This window comes from Gymnodraco acuticeps, unplaced genomic scaffold (genome assembly GCF_902827175.1).
Source record: "Gymnodraco acuticeps unplaced genomic scaffold, fGymAcu1.1, whole genome shotgun sequence".
Lineage (NCBI taxonomy): Eukaryota > Metazoa > Chordata > Actinopteri > Perciformes > Bathydraconidae > Gymnodraco > Gymnodraco acuticeps.
Genome location: NW_022990274.1, coordinates 2,566,635 through 2,588,447, shown reverse-complemented (window position 1 = coordinate 2,588,447; position 21,813 = coordinate 2,566,635). Strand labels below are relative to the sequence as shown.

Genomic DNA, 21,813 nt, shown 5'->3' with positions numbered 1-21,813 from the left:
GGGTTAAAATAGTATTTCTCTGAGCCATCTTCTGAAAAAGGTTATTGGATTTACTTTTGTTGCACAATTCAAGGAATACTTTAATGGTACATAAATTGACAATTGTTACCCCGCATGTGTTCCTTTGAATTCTTGTAGAACTTATTTATAAAAAAACTTTTGATGGATAGAAGAAACTATTTCAAACACTTCTGCACCTTTAAGTGTGACCAGACCAATGTCTTTTCTTTACAAATCTCTAGGGCAAGATTGACCAGTTACCTGATAAAAATCTATGAGAATCGGGCTGTTTCAACACAATCATACTATACATTCATATAGTGAATAACACACACCTGAATCTGGTCCTCAACTATTGGCGACTGATGTATTATTACTTAAATGGCAGACTGTGTGTATATTTCTTTTTGATCACTTTAAAAAAGGTCACAATCTAAACTGTGATTATCTGTTCACCAGAGCAATCATAACAGCTTGGCTCCAGCAGTTCTGTCAAATAAAGTTATTTATTGTGAAATTAAAGAACAAAATGAAAAGCACAAATTGTTAAAAAATACGGTCTTTTGTGGTCTGTTTGTAACAATGTTGGACATCATCTGAGATAGAAACATATCAAGTAGCTTACATTGAAGATAATCAGCTGCGTTAAAATGAGACAGCTGGATATTGCACTTCTGTGATTTTGTTATTAAGATGTGTTCTTACAGCTCTAAAGGCTTCAGCAGAGCTTTAGCCTCCTGGTCAGTCGATGGGACATCAGATAGATGTTGGAGAAACGGTCGTCCATGGATGCAGCTCTGGCTGCTCTCTCCAAGCTGCTGATCCATCCTTACGAGAGTTTCCTCCACATCCTCCCTGGATAAATGTTTAGGTAACTGACGGGCAAGTCGTACTGCTTCACCCTGTGAATCACAATTTAGATATTTAATAACATAAATACCAGTAATGCCATTTGTTATTAATGTATAGCATCTCTTACTTGTAGGTAGTTTTTGACTTTAAGTGGCCGGCACTCTTGCACGGTCTTAGCCTTCTTGTGAAGAACTGCAGTCAGGATCTCCCTGAGGTCCTCCACACCGAGGAAAGGCACGCAGTCTGCCATTCCTGTCACTTCCAGATGTCTCTCGTCTGAGGTGAGGCCTGGCCAAAACAAGCAGAAAACAAGGATTAATATACTCCAGACGCCACTACTATCTCCAGGAAAGAATAATAAATAAATATTGTGGTTTACGATGGGAGTGATGACCAAGTTAAACAAGCGAGGGGCCAAATGGAGTGTTAAATGACTAATAGAAGCCCCAGGAGACTGGAAGGAAGTTGTCTTGTAGGGTAGAAGAATGATAGCTTCTCATTTCATGAGGAAATACTGCAAATCATGAACGATTTATATTTCCGATACACGTCTTTGGATGCAAAATGAACTCAGAATGGCTTGAAAAAAAACCTGGAGAGGCAATTAAAATATTTCCCAAATATTTCTGTGCTGCCTGGCATAGTCTGACACATTTGCCTTTTAAAATGTGTGCAAAGAGTAACACTTTTAATTATTGGGAAAATAGCATGTTAAACACAATACAAATATTTACAAATTGACAGTATCTGCAGGATCACATTATACACAATACAATATTACTGGATAATAAACAATATGACATGTAATATAATCATAAGAAATGGACAAGATACAGTATGCAGCAGAGATTGTGCTATGAAACCATCTTACATGTGCCGCTACCTTCACTCCCATGCACACCCACCGAGGCTGGCAGTGCCAAATGAAAATTCCTTGAATATCTCAAAGGGCAACCGTTCTCATCACCTGCACACTGGGGTACCGACCCACTGTGAGCGCACTCTGTCAGGCAGAGAGCCAATGTTAACTGAGGTGAACCGTTCCAGCAATAAAAAATAACCAACACATGTCATAATTATACAAAAACAAGTTTAATTGGAGGTGTTCTGGTTTATTTGTCCGTTATATTTATCATTTATATTGACCTTACTTTTGACTTTGTTTAATACAGCCTATACACTGTTTTTTGCAGAGCAATCCGTGAATAAACATGAATAAATTGGATTTGGCTTTTATAAAGAGAATGATGACTTCTGAACAATTATTTGCATATGTTATACTTGCAGCAATGTTTTAACTGGTTGTTTAAATGTACCAGATTATTGGTAAGCATGACTGAATCTCTAAATGTTATGTCCCTAAGATAAAAATACATGTGTGCGCATAAAGATTTTGTGGTCAATGTACATGTTATGTATGGTTGTAATGTTTCAAAGTTATTATGACATTTGCCTTGATCTATTGTAAAGACAAGGTTTACATTGGTTGGTATTGTTCTTTCATGATTTACAACTTTGCTTATTCATCATTTGATATTTTTCATGATGGACATTCTTTTTAAAGGAATGGAAATGTTTTTCCAAGACAATCAGGAATAATTGCCTGTAATCCAGTTACCTGAAACTGTATGTTTGACTTTTCTAAGTGACTGGTGATAGGCCATCCATGAGATCTTTAAACAACGTGATTTAGAAGAAAGGCTTGTTCTCATATTGATGGTGGGAAACGATTCATAGTCAATCAAATAAGACTGCTAATATAGCAGCATTTGGTAAACATTTATTTACAATGTACCTGGAGTGAATTGGATTTGAAAGCCATTAGCCACAAGCCTAGGATCAGAGAAGAGGGCCCCTCCGTGTAGCTCAGGGCTTTGTTTCTCCATGTTGCACAAAGCCTCAGTATATTCAGCCCCCCCGAGACTTCTACAAAGAGAGACAAGGTGAGGTTTAACAAACACATTAGGGAAGCCTTAATAGAAAAAAATGAAGCAGGATTTTTTTTCCTTAAAAATAGTCTGAAACATACATGTATGTAAAGAAATTGGATGAGTTTGCAGTTTTCTGGAAAAAACAATTCAGGCATGACATTTTGCTGGTGAGAAGTGAGTGATACGTTACCCATCTGCTAACGGTATAGGGGTCTGCAGACTCACTGCTGGAAGTATATTATTCTCAAGGAGTCTCTTAAACAGCAAGCTTTCCTCCACCCGAAATGGGTTTAACAACATGAGCCTCTGACCACATAAAATGACCCAGGCGCTGTGAGAGGACAGCCGGTTTACAAGACGGACGCCCCGTGGCACTGTGCTGCTCTGGGATGAAAGGCGCTGGAGCTGCAGCCGAAGGGCAGCTATGCTGCAGGGGAGGGGCTGCGAAGACTTCAGTGCAGGGCTCCTCATCTTCTTTTGGGGCTGTACAGAGAAGAGCTCATCCAGCAGCTGCTGGTTGGACAGTGGGGCCTTGCGTTTGTGGCCCTGTGCATGGCCCCTTGGGCTGCTCACACTCGTCTCTCTGGGGCCTTCAGCAGAGGCCAACCTGGTCTTCTGGTCATGGTGCTCCAGATGTTTTTTTGCCTTCTCCTCATACCTGCAGAGTTCAACCAAGTATTTTAGACTAAAACCTAGACTAGTGTTGAACCAATTTGGAATCTCTCCCAATTTCCTTCCCAGCAAGCACTGATTTGGAAATGTATACAATAAAACATACCCAGGCTTCTAGGTAAAAGCTAAATAAAAGGAACTTCCCATTTCACACATGAAGTTCGGTTTGATCTTAACTACTCAATCTGCAAAAACCGTAAAATAATGTCTCCTGTGGCTCTTTTTTCCAAAGTTTGAGAGAAAATACCCCTTAATGATGTCATCGGGGTTATCTTGGATTGAATGGCTTGAAAATAAGTTTTTGACAAGAGCCAGCATTGGATCATTAAAGTGCAGATACAGTAAAGTCCAATAATACAAAATCAGGATATCGCTTCTTCTTCATTTCCACTGATCTTGATTTTACCTTTATTTTGTTAGGCTACCAACGTTATGGAAGTGCAACCACATAAACATAACTTGTAACAACTATTCTGTGTTAAAATCGGCAGGGGGACACAGCTGTTAGCAGACGGTGGTCAGCTAAGTTCTGTAAACATTATTTCAAAAAGTAAATAATAAAGCTAACAGCTGACATTGTTAGAGGTTCCGTTGAGTTGCATTACGATACGTTCAAGCTCTATTAAAAATGAAAATTGGCAAATTATATTGCTGTAAAATGTTGTTTTTGTCAATACAATATATACATATTAGAAAGAGAATTTTGACCTGGTTCATAACACTAGTTCTAAACATCTTGTAATATATAATTAAACAAACAAAAATAAATACAATCATTTATTCACTAACCATTTGAGTTTTGCAAAATACCGCTAGATGACAATAGCAAAGTCAATCATAACATTCCAAATCTTTCTGACTATACATACCATTTTGTTCCTGTTGATAGGTTATTATTACATTTATTTTCTACAGTTTAGCAAAGCTGTTAAGGAGCCATCTGTTGATGTCTACAATTTATAAAAGGAATATATTTATAAATATAATCTTTTACCTTGTTCTTAATAGAGAGCTTTCCTCAGCAAATCAGTATTCTGACTCATGTTTCCGTGGATGTTCATATGTTCAGCATTAGAACTTACACTTCAGCACCCCATTATTCTAAGAACCTGTTTCGTGAACTCGTGCAAGTGTAATTCCTAGAAGTGGTCAGCCACTTAACAGTGGCGATGAAAGGAGCAAAGTCCTTGCCACATCTTATTTCATGTTTAAGGCAGCCGTACGTCGAGCCAGGATTCCAAACAGATGTCTTTTTCCATACACTCTTCGATACCTTAGGCCCCAACTAGTGCTGATGCACATTTTCCAACTTTGCAATTACTTTAAATTGGTATGCAGTAATCTAACATAATTAGGTTGAAGCGCGTTCAGCGCGGTATAACGGTGTTGTTCCATGATGCAACTTACAGAGTAGCTGAGTGGAAAGAGATCAGTAGGAAGCAGTTTGTGCTTTCTTTTACTGACATGGCATCTGGACTGTATCAACAAATAACGATGACACTGTCAAGATTCACCTCTCTCCTAGTACATTATACGTATTGAGACAATTAATTGATTGAACCTTAAGCATGGAATGCGTGCTGTGCTATGCTATTTGACCTGCGAATGGCACCAGTTTGTGAATGTTTTGTATACTTATCTGTCAGACTCCAGACGGAAGCAAACGCAGATTATGAGCCTTGATAATGACACTATACTTACAACAATACATATTTATCTGATCATCATGTTTTATTTTTTTGTTTGCTTATCAAACTCCATTCCCGTCATACCTTCATCATTGTAAATCCCTTGACCCTGAGTGAGCAAGGGTCAAACACAAACACTCGCTACCTCCATCTGTTCTGTGCCTAATCTGTTCGTGACTAGCCAACTATGTGTCACTCCTCAAACATACCACTTGTAAAGTAAGCATAGTTGAGCTTTGCAATACAAAATGAACTGGAACCTGGGAACAGGACATTTAGATATTATACTAATGTTGTGCTTTTTAAATTAGAAATGAAATATCATATATAAAAAAGGGAATATTTAGTTTATATCAGCTAATGTCTCTTAAATCTAGTGTCTCTATGGATGTCTCTGTTCAGGGATCATTGTAGGTTTAGGAAACAAACACACATTCACTCGGTTTAATAATCTTATTCTTATGATTCTTAATACTTTGGAAATAGAAGACATTTCACGATTAGTGATATCTGCCATACTGCGGAAAATGTCATCTACCCTAGCTCCTATTAGATGCGGTTGTCTGGAAATAAAAAACTACAGCTCGTATCAACAGCATTTCCAGACTGGGCTTTTACACATGCAAATGACAGGTCAGACTTTCCCCCCTTGCTCTGCCTTGCAAATAACAAGAAATGGAAACAACTGCTTGGAAAGGTGAAGGTCTGGAAACTCACTTCTTACGGTCTTCCTCCCTCAGATTTTTCCACCTCTCCTGAACTGTGACGCTGATATCCTGCAGGCTGGCTGTAGGTTTCTCCCTGAGGACGTCTGTCCTGGCCTCCTTCTCGAACAGGGCGGCGGGGGTCAGTGGTGCCCTCATGGCGCGGTGGCTGATCAGGTCGTAGGCCGTCAGAACGGCCCGCTTCTCCGTTATGGCGTTGAGCATCTTTTTGTTTGGGCTGCCATGACTCTTGGCCTTATCTGAGTCTGAATGATTGTTCTTTAAAGGTTGGTGGATGCTGACGGGCTGCAGGGGTTCACCCGATACAGGGTCGATCAAAGCCGCCCCTCGGCTCCAGTCTTCGGCAGATATCTCGTCATTTCTCGTGTCTGCACCTGACACAGCAATGTCTTCAAGTCTCTCAGGGGACTTGCTTGTAGTCTGGGCCGTTTCATCGTCATAGAGAGAAAAGCTGGAGTCGAACCTAGCTGGGATCTGGTTTACAATCCAGTCCTCGGCTATGGAGGATGAAGAGCTGCCGTTTGAGGTTGGGCGGTCCATTGAAGCTTCAGTGCTCAACGGAACTGTGTCAATGTGTTTAGGTGCATCTTTGAGGTAGGTCTTCTGTAGCTTGGTGAGACTATCATCCCTCTCTACACTCTGTTCATTGTCCGGTTGTAAAGCCTCAGTCTGCGAAGGACTGGACGGTGTGGAGGATGTGTGATAAGCGAGCTGCTTCGCTTTTGGGGCATCATTACACCGATAGCCATAGAGAGAAACTAGAAACACCTCCACTGCGGTCAGCACAGCCTCCTACATTTCAGATGGATCACAGAGCGTAAAAAACTAATAAAATGGCACCAAAACATGTTCATCAAGGAACAAACATTTCTACGCAGATGGAACACCAACAGTCAAAAATAAGGTCAACATAATACATTCAGTCCGCTTGCGGAGAACAACATAAATAGCAACATTACGTGAGTCTGTTATTTTTTACATGATAAAGACTGTATTTTAAATATAAGACTCTATGTTTAACATTTCTCTACCATGATAGCAAGCTAGAAAGCTTTTTCACTCGTAACGATATTCACGATTATTCCAATAATTTACCACATCTCATCTAATCTTATTGCAAGTGATTTTTACTGTGATCTGCAATCAAATATTATACAGCCCCATTCCTACTTTATCATGAGTGAATTGACCTCCGACCTAATTCTATCCAAACATACTGAAATCCATAGCTACCTTGTTATGAAGAAGAACCTGGGTCTTGTCCGGTGTCAGATTGACATCGACTGAGTTTGGTGCAACTGTAATCTTAAGCATGACAGTGGGATAACGGTTTCGCGCTGAGTCATCTGGATACTGAGCGGTGTAGTGTTGACGCAACAACTGATGATCCATCACAAAATCCAACGAGGAGATGCAGAGGTTTTTTTAAATAAACATAAAAGAATGGTATTAGAAACAAAATAATATTCTTTGTATGGATTGTTTTGTATGGAGTTATCTAAAATTATTACCTTCATTATATCTTTGTGGTGGACAGGCCGGTTGTTGACGTATATAAATGTTGTGTCCGGGTTAGAGGAGCTTGTAGAGGAGTAATCTGCTCCAGGCTTTGGAAAAAAGCCCTCTAAAACAATCTAAAAAAAAAAAAAAAGGTTTATGATCACAAAGTCAGTTTCATATACAAACTTTCCAGTAAGGAACCTTGACATTATTAAATAACTAACATTATAACTTTATCATCATTACATTTTCAATCAGAACGGCACAGTTGATCCATTCTGCTGACAGCACAGCTGCACAGCTGGGAAGGAAGCCATTCATTCTGCTTGTGCGCATGCAAGTCGGCACTCAGCAGCAAGAATGGCATACCAACATACACTGTCACGGCATAAAGAGGACGAGTAGTACATCTTAAATCCCAGAGAAGCTCACTACACTCATCCCATCAACTAATTTACATTTCTGTTGACATTGGGTTAAAATGTACCTATTTCTAAATGTCGGATCAAGAGGTTATTTCATATAATTGCCAGAAAAAGTTTTTTGAAAGAAAAATTCATGACCACTACTTTCATTAAACTACAGGGTTTTATTCAAATCTGGTGTTATTATGTGTTGCCTATAAAAAATTGAAATGCCTTATAAGTTTGAATTTTGTGTACATGAGGAAGATAGTTAAACTGTGTATTTGTATGACTGAAGTTGCCTTAAAATCCATATTTTGGGATATGATTTATACTACAGTGGGGCAAAAAAGTATTTAGTCAGCCACCAATTGTGCAAGTTCTCCCACTTAAAAAGAGGAGAGAGGCCTGCAATTTTCATCCTAGGTACACTTCAACTATGAGAGACAGAATGGCGGGAAAGAATCCAGGAAATCACATTGTAGGATTTTTAATGAATTAATTGGTAAATTCCTCGGTAAAATAAGTATTTGGTCACCTACAAACAAACAAGATTTCTGGCTCTCACAGACCTGTAACTTCTTCTTTAAGAGCCTCCTCTGTCCTCCACTCGTTAACTGTATTAATGGCACGTGTTTGAACTCGTTATCAGTATAAAAGACACCTGTCCACAACCTCAAACAGTCACACTCCAAACTCCACTATGGCCAAGACCAAAGAGCTGTCAAAGGACACCAGAAACAAAATTGTAGACCTGCACCAGGCTGGGAAGACTGAATCTGCAATAGGTAAGCAGCTTGGTGTGAAGAAATCAACTGTGGGAGCAATTATTAGAAAATGGAAGACATAGAAGACCACTGATAATCTCCCTCGATCTGGGGCTCCACGCAAGATCTCACCCCGTGGGGTCAAAATGATCACAATGAACGGTGAGCAAAAATCCCAGAACCACACGGGGGGACCTAGTCAATGACCTGCAGAGAGCTGGGACCAAAGTAACAAAGGCTACCATCAGTAACACACTACGCCGCCAGGGACTCAAATCCTGCAGTGCCAGACGTGTCCCCCTGCTTAAGCCAGTACATGTCCAGGCTCGTCTGAAGTTTGCTAGAGAGCATTTAGATGATCCAGAAGAGGATTGGGAGAATGTCATATGGTCAGATGAAACCAAAATAGAACTTTTTGGTAAAAACTCAACTAGACGTGTTTGGAGGAGAAAGAATGCTGAGTTGCATCCAAAGAACACCATACCTACTGTGAAACATGGGGGTGGAAACATCATGCTTTGGGGCTGTTTTTCTGAAAAGGGACCAGGACGACTGATCCGTGTAAAGGAAAGAATGAATGGGGCCATGTATCGTGAGATTTTGAGTGACAACCTCCTTCCATCAGCAAGGGCGTTGAAGATGAAACGTGGCTGGGTCTTTCAGCATGACAATGATCCCAAACACACCGCCCGGGCAACGAAGGAATGGCTTCGTAAGAAGCATTTCAAGGTCCTGGAGTGGCCTAGCCAGTCTCCAGATCTCAACCCCATAGAAAATCTTTAGATGGAGTTGAAAGTCCGTGTTGCCCAGCAACAGCCCCAAAACATCACTGCTCTAGAGGAGATCTGCATGGAGGAACGGGCCAAAATACCAGCAACAGTGTGTGAAAACCTTGTGAAGACTTACAGAAAACGTTTGACCTCTGTCATTGCCAACAAAGGGTATATAACAAAGTATTGAGATGAACTTTTGTTATTGACCAAATACTTATTTTCCACCATAATTTGCAAATAAATTCTTTAAAAATCAGACAATTTTTTTTCTTCTTCTCACTAAATAATTGTTTGCCCCACTGTATATGCTTCATAAACAGTCAAACCAGGACAAAAGTTGTGCAGTTGACAGAAGGACAATACAAAGACTAATATTAAACTTGTTCTCATAGTAAGCAGTTTGTAATTTCCTCTCAAGTGTATCAACTTTCAGGCAAGTCGTATATGATCACGTTTCACCTAAAATCTTGCCAGAGCCACTCTTCATGAGCTGAAATTGATTAACCGAATTACAACTGAACAATTGCACCTAAAACTGAATCATCATCATCCTGAATGTAAGCTAGTAAGAAATGATGGAAGGCTATTAATGCTCTACAGATTGCAAGCGGCATAGCTATGCCTTTTTTCCACCTTGCCTAGGGCTCATTATTAGCAGCAACGCATGCTAATGAAGTTAATAAATGAACTGCTCTTTCAGGTCGGGGCACATGTGCTTCTCTCTATTTCTGCTCATTAGGGTCACTTTATGAGAGCACGAACGGCACCTCTGGCCCCAAAGGACCGTGGCTATGTGAAGTCATGCTGCCAAAAACGAGTGTCACATTTTGTTCTGCAGTAGAACGGCTCTTAAGATTCTCCCGGAGCGAGGCCCCGGTGAAATTGTCAACCTGGTTCCCTTGATCACTAAGCTTTGGTGCTGGGGACAAAGAGGACAAAAGTTATCTTTCATTGCTACAGGGAGTAGGAGGAAGAGGTGAAAGGTTGTTCTCATAACTGGGCTCAGAGGTGCAGCAGCATAATAACAACAACAAAGAGAAAAATGAGAGAGGGCTGCTCCATATCTGTCAGAGTGGATTAACTGGCAGCCTGGCAGCAGGTACGAGCCACATGACATCTACCGTGACCAAGCAGAAAGTTACTGCTCGACAATAATTTGATTATGACCAGCGCAGCAAAGCTTAGCTAACACAAATCTCTCACTTTTCATCAGAAAATAACTCAAGAGAAAAGGGCAAGGGAACAGTTGGCCAGCCACCAACTGACCACATGTGCTGGCTGCAGACCAGGCGTTCATGATGAGCTCACGGTCAAGTATAACGTGCATGCACACATTTGCTCTGCGAAATGTATCAATCTTAACTAGACATTACATGTAATATTGACAGTTATATTAAGATCTTTATAAAGCAAAAACTATTTGTCAAAATGACTTCAGGAACATTCCTGAAATAAATAAAATCTGTCCCAATTGTTAAATTGATTTGAACCTGAAAAGGAGACTGACGTAACATTAAGATGGATTTGAAAAATGTGCTTTTTTAAGGGGGCAAGTTTGTTTATTATGATGAACTACCATAATTGCCACACAATGAAGGGCAAAGGGGCATGGGAGCCTCTGTGTGAGAGCAAAGAGTGCAAGTGGTGTAGTGGAGGTGTGTGGGTCGGCAGCTTACGGCTTTGTGCCAAATCAAATAAAATGTTATTTATATAGCACATTTTTTAAGCGATTTTTGGTCGAGCCGAAGTGCTGTACATACAATAAAAACACTTTACTACCATAGCAAACAGAAGACCACAAATTACAACAGCAAAAATCACATACAGGGAAATGTCAGGAGTCGTGCTCCGCTCTGACTAGAAGGCCAGGGAGAAGAAGTGAGTCTTAAGTGTAGATTTAAAAACCTCTAGGGTCTGGGCCGACCTCACAAGGAGGGGCAGAGTGTTCCAGAGCCTAGGGCCAGCTGCTGCGAAGGCTCGGTGCCCTCGGGTTTTGAGCCTGGTCTTGGGCAATATCAGCAACAGCTGGTCAGCCGACCTTAAAGCTCTGGCTGGGGTGTAGCGATGGAGGAGTTCTGCTAAATAAGTCAGCCCATTTAGTGCTTTAAAAACAAATAAAAGGTGCAGTGCAGTGAGGCCAGAATTGGGGTGATGTGGTCAGCTCAGCCGTGCAATGTGCCTGTGACGCTTATCTGTCCGAGTGCATTGCACTCCAAGTAGTCTCTTCACATTCACGCCACCCTTTTCTTAAGAATAACAAAGGTGACTTTGACCATAAGACAGTCAGACAGGTTTAAGGAACATTTCACCTCCGAAATGATCATTTTTATATAAATTCCTCACTCTGTGTTCACTCTTACTCACTCTTAGATTATACTGCAAGAGTTCTTTAAAAGTTTGTAAGCAGATATTTTGACATCGTTTTTTTTTTGTTCATCAAGGATTTTTCATTCCCCGTAGAGGTATGCAAGAAATATTAAGAAATCAAGGATACATGAGGGTGACTTCCTGATATATAAATGGTTATTTTGTGGGGGAAATATATATCAAACTAACTTATCAAAAATGTGAAATAATTTTTGTAGCTTATGTAAAATTTGCATCGCAGCCAAAGAAAACTTTAACAAAATGTATTTGCTATATTTCTCTCTGACCTCAGCATATTTGCCCTTAACTGACCTCTGGTTGCTCTTGGCGATGGTGGCAAGGGAGCAGGTTGGCAACGGTGCTGGCCCCCAGTGTAGCAACGAGGGCACTTCTGTGATCGGCCACCTTGGCCTTCTGCCAAACCACTATCTGCAAACAATATGACACCAGTCAACCTCCATAAGTCCACATCAGGCGGATCACACAGCATAAACCCCCAGTCAAGTTAGTAACTGCAGCAGCACACATACCTGCAGAGCATACATTTTGTTTCAGTCATGAGCTTCAGCAAGAGACACAAACACCAGCATGGACAGAAGCCTTATCAGAGCATGTGAAAAATGTAAGGCAGGGAACATTAAAGACATGCTAAAGACAATGTTGTTCAAGTGAAAATTAATGGCTTTAAACAAACAAGAAATAAACCATGCTTTTATTTCATATCAACAAGAACTGTTGTATTATTTACACTTTGAACACTATTCAGCAGTAGAAATATTGGTGTAGATACAAATATTAATATACAGAAGTGTTAAGCATTACAACTGTGCACTCTGCTTTTGTTCGGGGGCAAATTAAGGTTTTTACTTATTTATTTCATTTTATGTGTTTACATTTATTTTGTTGTACCCCATGTTAAATCACTCCTCATAAACCACTTGTATACAGCTGCATTTAATTCCGCTGATTTTGTATTTCTTTTTTTTAGCTATTTATTTACTTTTATGACTGTTGGTTTGAATTCATTTGATTGTTTTTATATCAATATTTGACATTGCACCTGTAGTTCTCGATTTGCTTCCTGACACTTTGTATCTTTTCCCATCTTTGCTCTGTTTTATGCATATACAACACTTTGTAACTCTTTTACTGAAAATACATTTTAGAAATAAAGTTATTATTTAAGGTCATAATTATTTTCCTAAGCATTACAGAGAATATTGACCCCCAGGAGTTAGCTTATGTCCACCATTGAATATATTTTGCGGGTGTTGATTTCTAAAAGCATGCACTCTGTTGCAGGGCATGTCTCGGCTATTAAATACGCAATTTAGCTCATGTAAATGGATCACTCCTGTAAACGGTTTTTCAAGAAGCTGTGAAACACGACACAGTACAAATAGCAGAGTTGGAGATAAGGGATAGGGGCAACAGAGTGCTGATTGCACCAAAAAGGTTCACTAGCTTCTTCTGAGTCTGATCACATTCAACCTGATTTCTATGAAAGTTATAAGGTGGTCGTTTGGCCCCTGTGTGACCCACACCACACCACTCCTGTGGCTGCAGCTGAAACCGAATCTGGGGTTAAGTGTGCAGCTGTGTTCAGCAACTTACTCAGGCGTCATAATCAGAGTTAACAGTCAGTAATGTTTGTGTTCGGAGCACCTGACAGTTACGCTTAGCTGCGGTGGGAAAGAGCATAAGGGATGGAAATGTGTAATTCCTAAATAGTTCCACAGCTAATTCATCTTATTGTGAAAAGTCTGCAAACCAGGGCGAAGGTTATTAAAAGTAACCAAACAAAACTGGCCTAAAATCATGCAACCTAAATATACTTCTAATGATAAATAATGACTGGTGTTTAGGTTGATGATAAATGCTGTCAACACAATTGAACATTGTGGAATATAATGCATTTCTTTGGTATGTGTGTTAGTTATTGTGAACTACGTCACCCAACAATCAACTTGTTTATTGGCTTTCCATTCACTAAAGGACATAAACAGTCCTTAAAGCTACACTTCATATGTTGCAATTTAGAATCACTTTACGTCAGAGAGTTTTTTATGAAGGAAAATGTGTCACTGTTCCCTGTGGAGTCAAACTGAGTGGTTGGAAAGATTCATACATGTCATCATTATACATTAGAGCTGCAACCTTAGTTTACTAATGGTCAGTTGACACAATATTAATTGGCAACTCATTTGATAAACGATTCTTGTGAATACAATTGTTCATGCCCGAATCTTAAGAAATACTGTTATTAGCATCTAGAATATCCGTGCACATCCTTTCCCAAAATATTTCACATTATCATATAAGTGAAGTTTTCACCGGGAAACATCGTATGACAAAATGGCATCATCAAGTATTTGTGTCCCCCCAACCCATGTGTCTTGTTTTTAATGATTAGTTTCATTGATTGATTTACCACATTAAAAACAAAAACAAAAACAAATGTCAATGTTTCTAATGCAGCGCAAATGCAGATAATTTCATGCAAGTTATTTCTCTTAATGTATTATGTTGTAAACATATTTTTGACTTCTTTCGAATGTTTAGTATAAATATCATTATTATCATTATTATTATAAGAAGTGGTAGCAGTACAGTTAAAGTGTAAAGGACCAGAACTCCTTGGATTCAAAACTTGTTTTCCTCCAATATGAATTACACTTGTAAAGTATGGCATTTTACATGTGCTTGTACACATTGGCATTGTCTCAATTAAGACCACACATACATCACTGTGCCATAAATATATGGCATATGAACAAAAACTGAGGGAGATTTTGAGCCAGTGATGTGGGAACAGTCATTGGAAGACTGATGAGGACACCTTGTGGTTGCTGTGCGTTAAGGACAACACACAGTATGAGAAGTGATTAAAATGTATTTTATGTGTTCTTTAAACCAATTTTCCAAGGCCCCAGCCACACGAGGACGATAACGATCGTATCCGCTACAGTCCTCCATCATATAGACGGTTCGGCCACACAAGGCCGACATGGAAACGCATATAACGATAACGGGTCCCAAGGTGGGTAGATCTGCAAACGAAACGCTCTGGGGGGGCAAACGGCTCCGTGTTTACGCCTATACGATCATGTCCTGATAACGTTGAAGCAATAGCCCCGCCTCTCGCACCTCTCCTGCTCAGAGATCAGCTGCTGGGCTGTCAGAAGAGGGGGAGGAAAAGAGAGGCTCCGTTTTTTATTCTTATATTATTATATAGTCGTTATTCATTTGTTTTAAAGCCCAATAAATAACAAAGAAGACCTTTGACCGGCACTTTTCTAATTTTGTCCGAAAGATTTAAACTTTAACGGACATGTTGACCGGCAAAAGAAAAATCGAACTGACACTCTGCCGCACGGTTCCCTCGTTCCTTGGAAGAGGTGGAGAGGTGGGTGTTTGTCATCTGCTGGTGGCAAACCGGAGAGATATACAGCAGGAGCAAACGCTTACTTCGGGGAGGGAGAAAAAGAGCCAGAGCGTCCACAGCGGAGAATAAACAGAAGGGCAACCATGGCAACCATGCGCAAAGTCTTCTTCGCTGCTTTTCTGGCAGGAGTACAGCGCCACTTACAGGCCCGGCATATGTACTACAGCGTCTCCGGCGCTTTCGAGCGGTCTCGTGTGAACGGACACGTTTCTGGTGCCTATTGCGTGTGGACGGAATACTTTTTTGGTATCGATTTCGGTCCGTTTGCGTTATCGTCCTCGTGTGGCTCCAGCCCAAGTGTAATACCCTTAACTGAACGGACTTGAAAGGCAACTATAGGGAATGGAGACTGTAGTCGGGAAAATCTCAACACTTGCAGTAAACAGTCAGAAGACAGTTGACAGCCAACACATTCAGCGTCTCTTGCTGATCTTGGCTACATCTTCTTTGTCTACATATTAGCATAAAAGAATAAAATATCCCATGGTCCTTTTTTGTTTTGATCGTTGGTCATAGGACTGGCTGTTGAAGCCAGCAACATAACAGTACATACAGACCTTGTTTAAATAGTTTAAAGTGAAAATGGATAACTAATGTGGCACGTTTTTACAGTGGATAAGATGCACTGCAACGTCCACAGAAACTCCTCACACCACTCCTGATGTATTATCCCCTCTTGCATCTCTACGCTCAGATTAAAGACCCAGATACCAGTGTACTGTAGCTCTAAGTAGGACACAGCAGTGTATTTAATATATTTTAAGGAAATGATGATTGCCTGTAACGCACAGACAGCTAAATTGTGATTAATGCTGTGGCTTGTTTTTGGTTTGAAACTAGGACAAATAGATATGTTTTTTTATTCAAAATTAAATCTTTATTGTAACTTATATGTGGGTTTTTCCACAGTAAAAAATATTTTGCTACCTACATAAAACCAAGCTGACCAAAACTGCCTTTATCCCTGATGTACCGAACTACAAACCTTTTAAGTTCACCTTTCAAATCCTCAGTGTTTTATACTCATTTTTGTAAAGGCACATCACTTTGACGAATGAAAAATAAAATGTATTATAAGTCATTTTAACTTTGCCTAAATGTAAAATGTCACCAGTAGCCATTGTTAATTGTATATATAATGCATTGTGCTAAACGAAAGCTGTCATTTACATTTGGCATTACCTTTAGCCTACTCACAACTCAAATTTGTTGAAAAAAACGTTACCTATTTATATCTGCAAATTTAGGAGGAGCTACTGACCTTATTGTGAATGAGTGTGAGCCTTAATTCAGGTTTTATAATGGCGTAGGCCAGCAGCAGGTTCTGCACCTTCTTCAGTTCTTCCTTGCACTTCTTGGTTGTGGAATAGTACTGTCGTCTCACTGGAAGATTTTTGAAAAGCTTCAGGACACTCACTGTTGTTCCTGCAAAACACAAAGAGCAGAGGTGTGCAACAGATTGTAGGATAAGAGGGTTTTTAAGCATCAAGGCTAAATGACACAAATAGACTACAGTGTTTCCCCTACCATTGTCTTGGGGGGGCGCTGCGCCCCGCCAACGGAGCCCTGCGCCCCCCCTGAAATTCAAGGTGTTTTTTTTAATATATATATATATATATATATATATATATATATATTAATATATATATATATATATATATATATATATATATATATATATTAATATATATATATATATATATATATATATATATATTAGGGCTGTCAGTCGATTAAAATATTAATCGCACAATGTCCATAGTTAATCGCGATTAATCGCACATTTTGTATCTGTTCTAAATGTACCTTAGACTCAGAGGAATATTTTTCAAGTTTTTAATACTCTTATCAACATATGAGTGGACAAATATGCTTTACGCAAATGTTTGTTTATTATCATTTGAACAATGACAAATATTCTCCTGAATATTCTCAATACAACAACCTGGAGCCTCTCTCTCTCTCTCTTTCACTCTCTCCCAACCCTGTCTACTTCTCTGCACTGAGCCAGTTGCTCAAACAGACAAGCCTGTTTACAGTTGTCGGCGAAATGCCGCTCCTCTGTCTTCATAACAGTCAAAGCATGAGACTGAAGTTCCCACTGTGGGTCAAAATAATGCGCTGTGATGTGCAGTCGACACGTTGGATGCGATCCGAATTATCTAACGCAGCCCCTCGTCCTCCACAATGTTAAGCTGTAGCCACCCATTTAGTTATCGCTGTTGTTGTCCAGGCGTCTCCCCGGCAAACTTTCAAGCGTGGTCTGCCGCAAGCGAGCGGCAGGAGCGGGGCTGTCGGCATCAGCTGTGTGCTTGGCTTGCTGTTTAAAACGCCTTTTTTGGTATCCATATCTCTCGCTAGAATCTTCCACCATCCACCTAACAACAACAACAACAACAAGCCTTTGGGCTCTGAAACTAAGGGCGGGCAGAGGACAAATACACATGCGTTAATCGCACGTTAAAATAATTAGTGGCGTTAAAACATTTTTGCGTTAACGCGTTAACTTGACAGCCCTAATATATATATATTTATAAAACGGACAAGTCAAATCAAGCAATCTGATTGGTTCTTAGCCGTGATATACTGAGCGTATACCACGGGTAGAATTGTAAGTTACTTTTCACAACAAGTCAGTATCCCTCCGCTTCTGAGAAAAACAGTATACAGTTGGGCTGAAAAGCAAACTGCCTGCAGCTAAGGGGGTTGTCGACCCTCCGCTTCGCGTCGGGCCGAACCACGCTCCTTAGCTGTAATATAATGAGCATATACCACGGCCTGTCGTGAGCTATTGCTTGAATATATATATATATATATATATATATATATATATATAGCACCACATTGCCCCCCCAAAGCTGTAAACCTAGGGTAAACACTGGACTAACTGGTTAGTGTTCAAGGTGTGTGTTTTTCTGTAATAATATTACCTCTATCATCAATCATTTTAAGTTATCCCTTGATGGATAGTTTGGATGTTTTAAAGTGAGGAAGTATGAGGTCAGTGTTTTACCCACAGTAGCTATAAGGAGAAGTCAGCATCAAATCCTATTTAACCACCCAAAAGAAAATCAATATCCCACAGCAAGGTAAAGCCCCAACTATATGCTTTAACTTACAAAAACGTATCATTCACAGCAAGTCACAGCTGTGTCAAGCTGCATTGGTTTCTTTAAATAACAAACACTGATTGCAATGAATGTAGTTGATATAACAATTGAATCTTATACTTATTTGACTGTTATCATGTGATAATGTGCCACTCCTCACAGCAGAATAGAATAGAGTAGATACTGAAATTAGCAGCCCTATGTACTCCATCCAGAATCATTTCTGAATTAAGAATCCATATTGAAGCGAAATTGGATTCGTAGAATAGTAGATCCAGAAAGATTCAAACCCAGAGTGACTCCAACTTCAGTGACCCACTCTACTATTATTGTATAAAGCTGTCTTTGATTTTGGCTGCTCACTAAAGACGGATTGAATTATTTGTGTCTTGCCTTGACCCAAGTGAGACGGCTTCTGAGAAACAATCTGTCCTGTGAAGTTCAGCGTGTACTGTGTGCTGATGTCCTCCTCCTCTGTCTTTGTGATGACAGCCACCTGAAAGGAGAAGAGTACAATAAAACATCAGGCTGCCAACCATCACACTTTATATGCTGTAATAAACCAGGATGTATATTTCATTCTTAATAAAACTGATATGCTTAACAACCACCTTACATTTATAATATTATAATTGACACAAAAGTGAGAATTGTGTTAAATTATTGTATGTATATGTAAAACTTGTACACATTTTAGAGCAATATGTATCACACATGCTGACATGCACGCACGCATGCAAGCACGCACCACTGACAACACTGTTGTGCAATAATCTTTGCTTATGTTCAATATATATTATTCTTGGCTGCTACTTCATTATTTCAAGCTGTAACAAAACTGTTGTAAAATAACACATTCTTACAATATATTAAAAAGGCTCTATTAGGCTTTTTGGGGTTTTCCCTTTCCTGTAGCAGAGCCAGCCAGCTAACCAATCAGAGACTGGGCTCTGGTTTCAGACAGAGGGTAAAAAGACAGGCAGTATTTTGTCAAGACACAAAATACAAATATGAACCTGAGAATGGGCATACAAGGGCCCCTTTAATGTCACTCATAGCTGCTACTTTACTTCTTTTATACGTTAACTTACTGCTTTTTGTTTATATTTTTTACCATGGGTGTGTACTTATTTGATTTATATTCATGTTATGAGCTTGCCTCTTTTTTAATATGCTAGTCTCATTTTATTTGGACTTGTATATGCATTGTCCCCTTGGCTGTAACTATGTAAATGTGCTGTGCGACAAATAAACAATTTCCGATTCTAATAACACGGTCCCATTTGCCTATTCTGATCTGACTGTAATATAATACAGACACGTTGGTGAATAGTTGTCACCTCGGCCACAGCACAGATGGAGCCCAGTGCCTCTCCTCTGAAGCCGTATGTCTCCAGTCGCTCCAGGTCTTCGTGGCAAAAGATCTTTGAAGTAAAATGTGTCAGAGCCATCACAGGAGTGTCTTCAGCTTTGATTCCATGGCCGTTATCACGCACTTCTATCCGGTCCAATCCGTAGTTCTCCTGCAACGTGAAATCCAATAATAAAATGTAATCTGCCTTAGCAAATGAAAGGGAAATCAAAATCAGCGTTGTGAGTTCTGAAGACTTAAAGAACACGTTTACCTGTAATAAAACGCCAATTTACTCTTCAATCATATTTTCAAAATGAATTTCTACTGTACCAGTTTAATGTCAAGGCTTGTAGCTCCAGCATCCAGGGAATTCTCCATCAATTCTTTCACAACATTCAGCACAGAGGTGATGACCTGTGAGCTGGACAGCAGCCGCACAGTATCTGGAGGCAGCTGCTTCATGATTTTAGGAACCTGTTGAAGAAAAGTCCTGTTTCATTGTGGTTCTTCAGCGAATTGCACTCGCAAACCATGGTCACAACATCAGCCAGACATGTTGGACACACAACAACCACACCACACACACACACACACACACACACACACACACACACACACACACAACACACACACACACACACACACACCACACACACAACACACACACACACACACACACACACACACACACACACACACACACACACCAACACGACACATCACACACACACACACACACACACACACACACACACAACACACACACACACACACACAACACACACACACACACACACATCCACACACACACACACACACACACACACTACACACACACACACACACACAACACACTGTATGTTGCACTGTTTGAGGAGCCTGAGACTTAAGATCTTCAAATGGAACTCATTGCCAAGCTACCTCGCTGAAATAGAGTCCAGAGCCTCTTTCAAGAAGAGATTGAAGGGCCATTTACTAATAACCATGTACCCTTGTGAGCTGTGAACCCTAATTGAATTTGATCTCATGCTTTGTGCTGGTGGGTGTCTTGTGCACTCATCCTTGGCTGAGATTGATATTGAAAGTGGATGAGATGGTTGATGATGTTGGAAATTGTTGATGATATTGGTGATGTTGTTAATGATGTCAGGAATGATGTCTTGAATGTTGTTGTATTATTGTTGTTGTATTGTTTTAAGTGTCGGACCCCAGGAAGAGTAGCTTTTGTCAAGAGCAAAAGCTACTGGGGATCCTTAATAAACATAAATAACTTCGCTGTAGCTGTTGTGCATAATACAATAAAGCCTTTTAATCTTGAATGATGTGAGACAAACAAAATGTGCCTCATTGTCCATTTGTATTAATTAGCCAGCTTGATATTGATATATTCTAACATAGAGTCTTGATATCTAATGGCTATTTGTTTAAGATCATATAAATTATATTCTTTTTTTTTAAACAAATGAGTGCCTCGAGTTACTAAGACCTCTGAAATGACAGGCCACTGACACAAGACAATCAAGTTACTTGTATTGTATTGAAGTGAACATGTATTGCGTTACAGACTATGGTTACAGATGATTGATTACCCATTTCCAATGAGTACTGTTAATGTTGTATTAACGTCATGACAGCAGAATGTCACCTGAAATAACGTTACCTGATAGTGGCAGTCAGTGCCAATGTCAGTTCAATCAAGTTATCTTCTTTCGGCCATGACACAATTTGGTCGGAAGAAATGTAATAATAAAGAGAAATGTAATTAAAAATAATTGAATTGCGTTTAAAGTAACATTAAGGTTACATTTACTTAGGTTAACGTTAACCTAAGCTAATTTAACGGCTCGCGACTTACTTGAGTAGACTCGTTAGCTTAAAGATAACAACCTTATCTCGTGCCAAATTACGTGGCGACTTCACACAATTAGAACCTTAATGTAACATATTAAATAGCAAGGCAATGCAGTTTCCATAAAGACTTACTGAAGAGTTATTCTGACTGCAACCCCTGTTGAATCTTTCATAAACAACAGACACGAGCTACACGGCGGAAATGATTTGTTCCCGCCCCCTTAACTACACGCTCATTTGCTAGAAGCGACACGAGGGCGGGATAAAGTAAAATGGGACATCTCTACCCTGAGTTAGAGCTTACAGGTACATACTTTAGTATGTGCTTTTTGTAAGATTGCCTTTCAAAAATCAACCAGGCTTTTACCCTTATT

General features: G+C 39.8%; 1 protein-coding gene across 1 annotated transcript; it reads right to left on the bottom strand.

Moving 5' to 3' along the window:
* Positions 1-487: 487 nt before the first annotated feature.
* On the bottom strand, positions 488-21,668 carry pms1 (PMS1 homolog 1, mismatch repair system component). Its single transcript, XM_034221505.1, has 13 exons — positions 21,572-21,668; positions 19,919-20,062; positions 19,575-19,757; positions 18,628-18,730; positions 16,386-16,549; positions 11,992-12,108; positions 7,380-7,502; positions 7,102-7,248; positions 5,861-6,660; positions 2,974-3,441; positions 2,648-2,778; positions 980-1,140; positions 488-902 (listed from the first exon to the last, which is right to left on the bottom strand). The coding sequence occupies exons 2-13, from the start codon at positions 20,048-20,050 to the stop codon at positions 702-704; spliced, it is 2,730 nt and encodes a 909-aa protein (XP_034077396.1). The 5' UTR covers positions 20,051-20,062; positions 21,572-21,668; the 3' UTR covers positions 488-701.
* Positions 21,669-21,813: the final 145 nt, after the last annotated feature.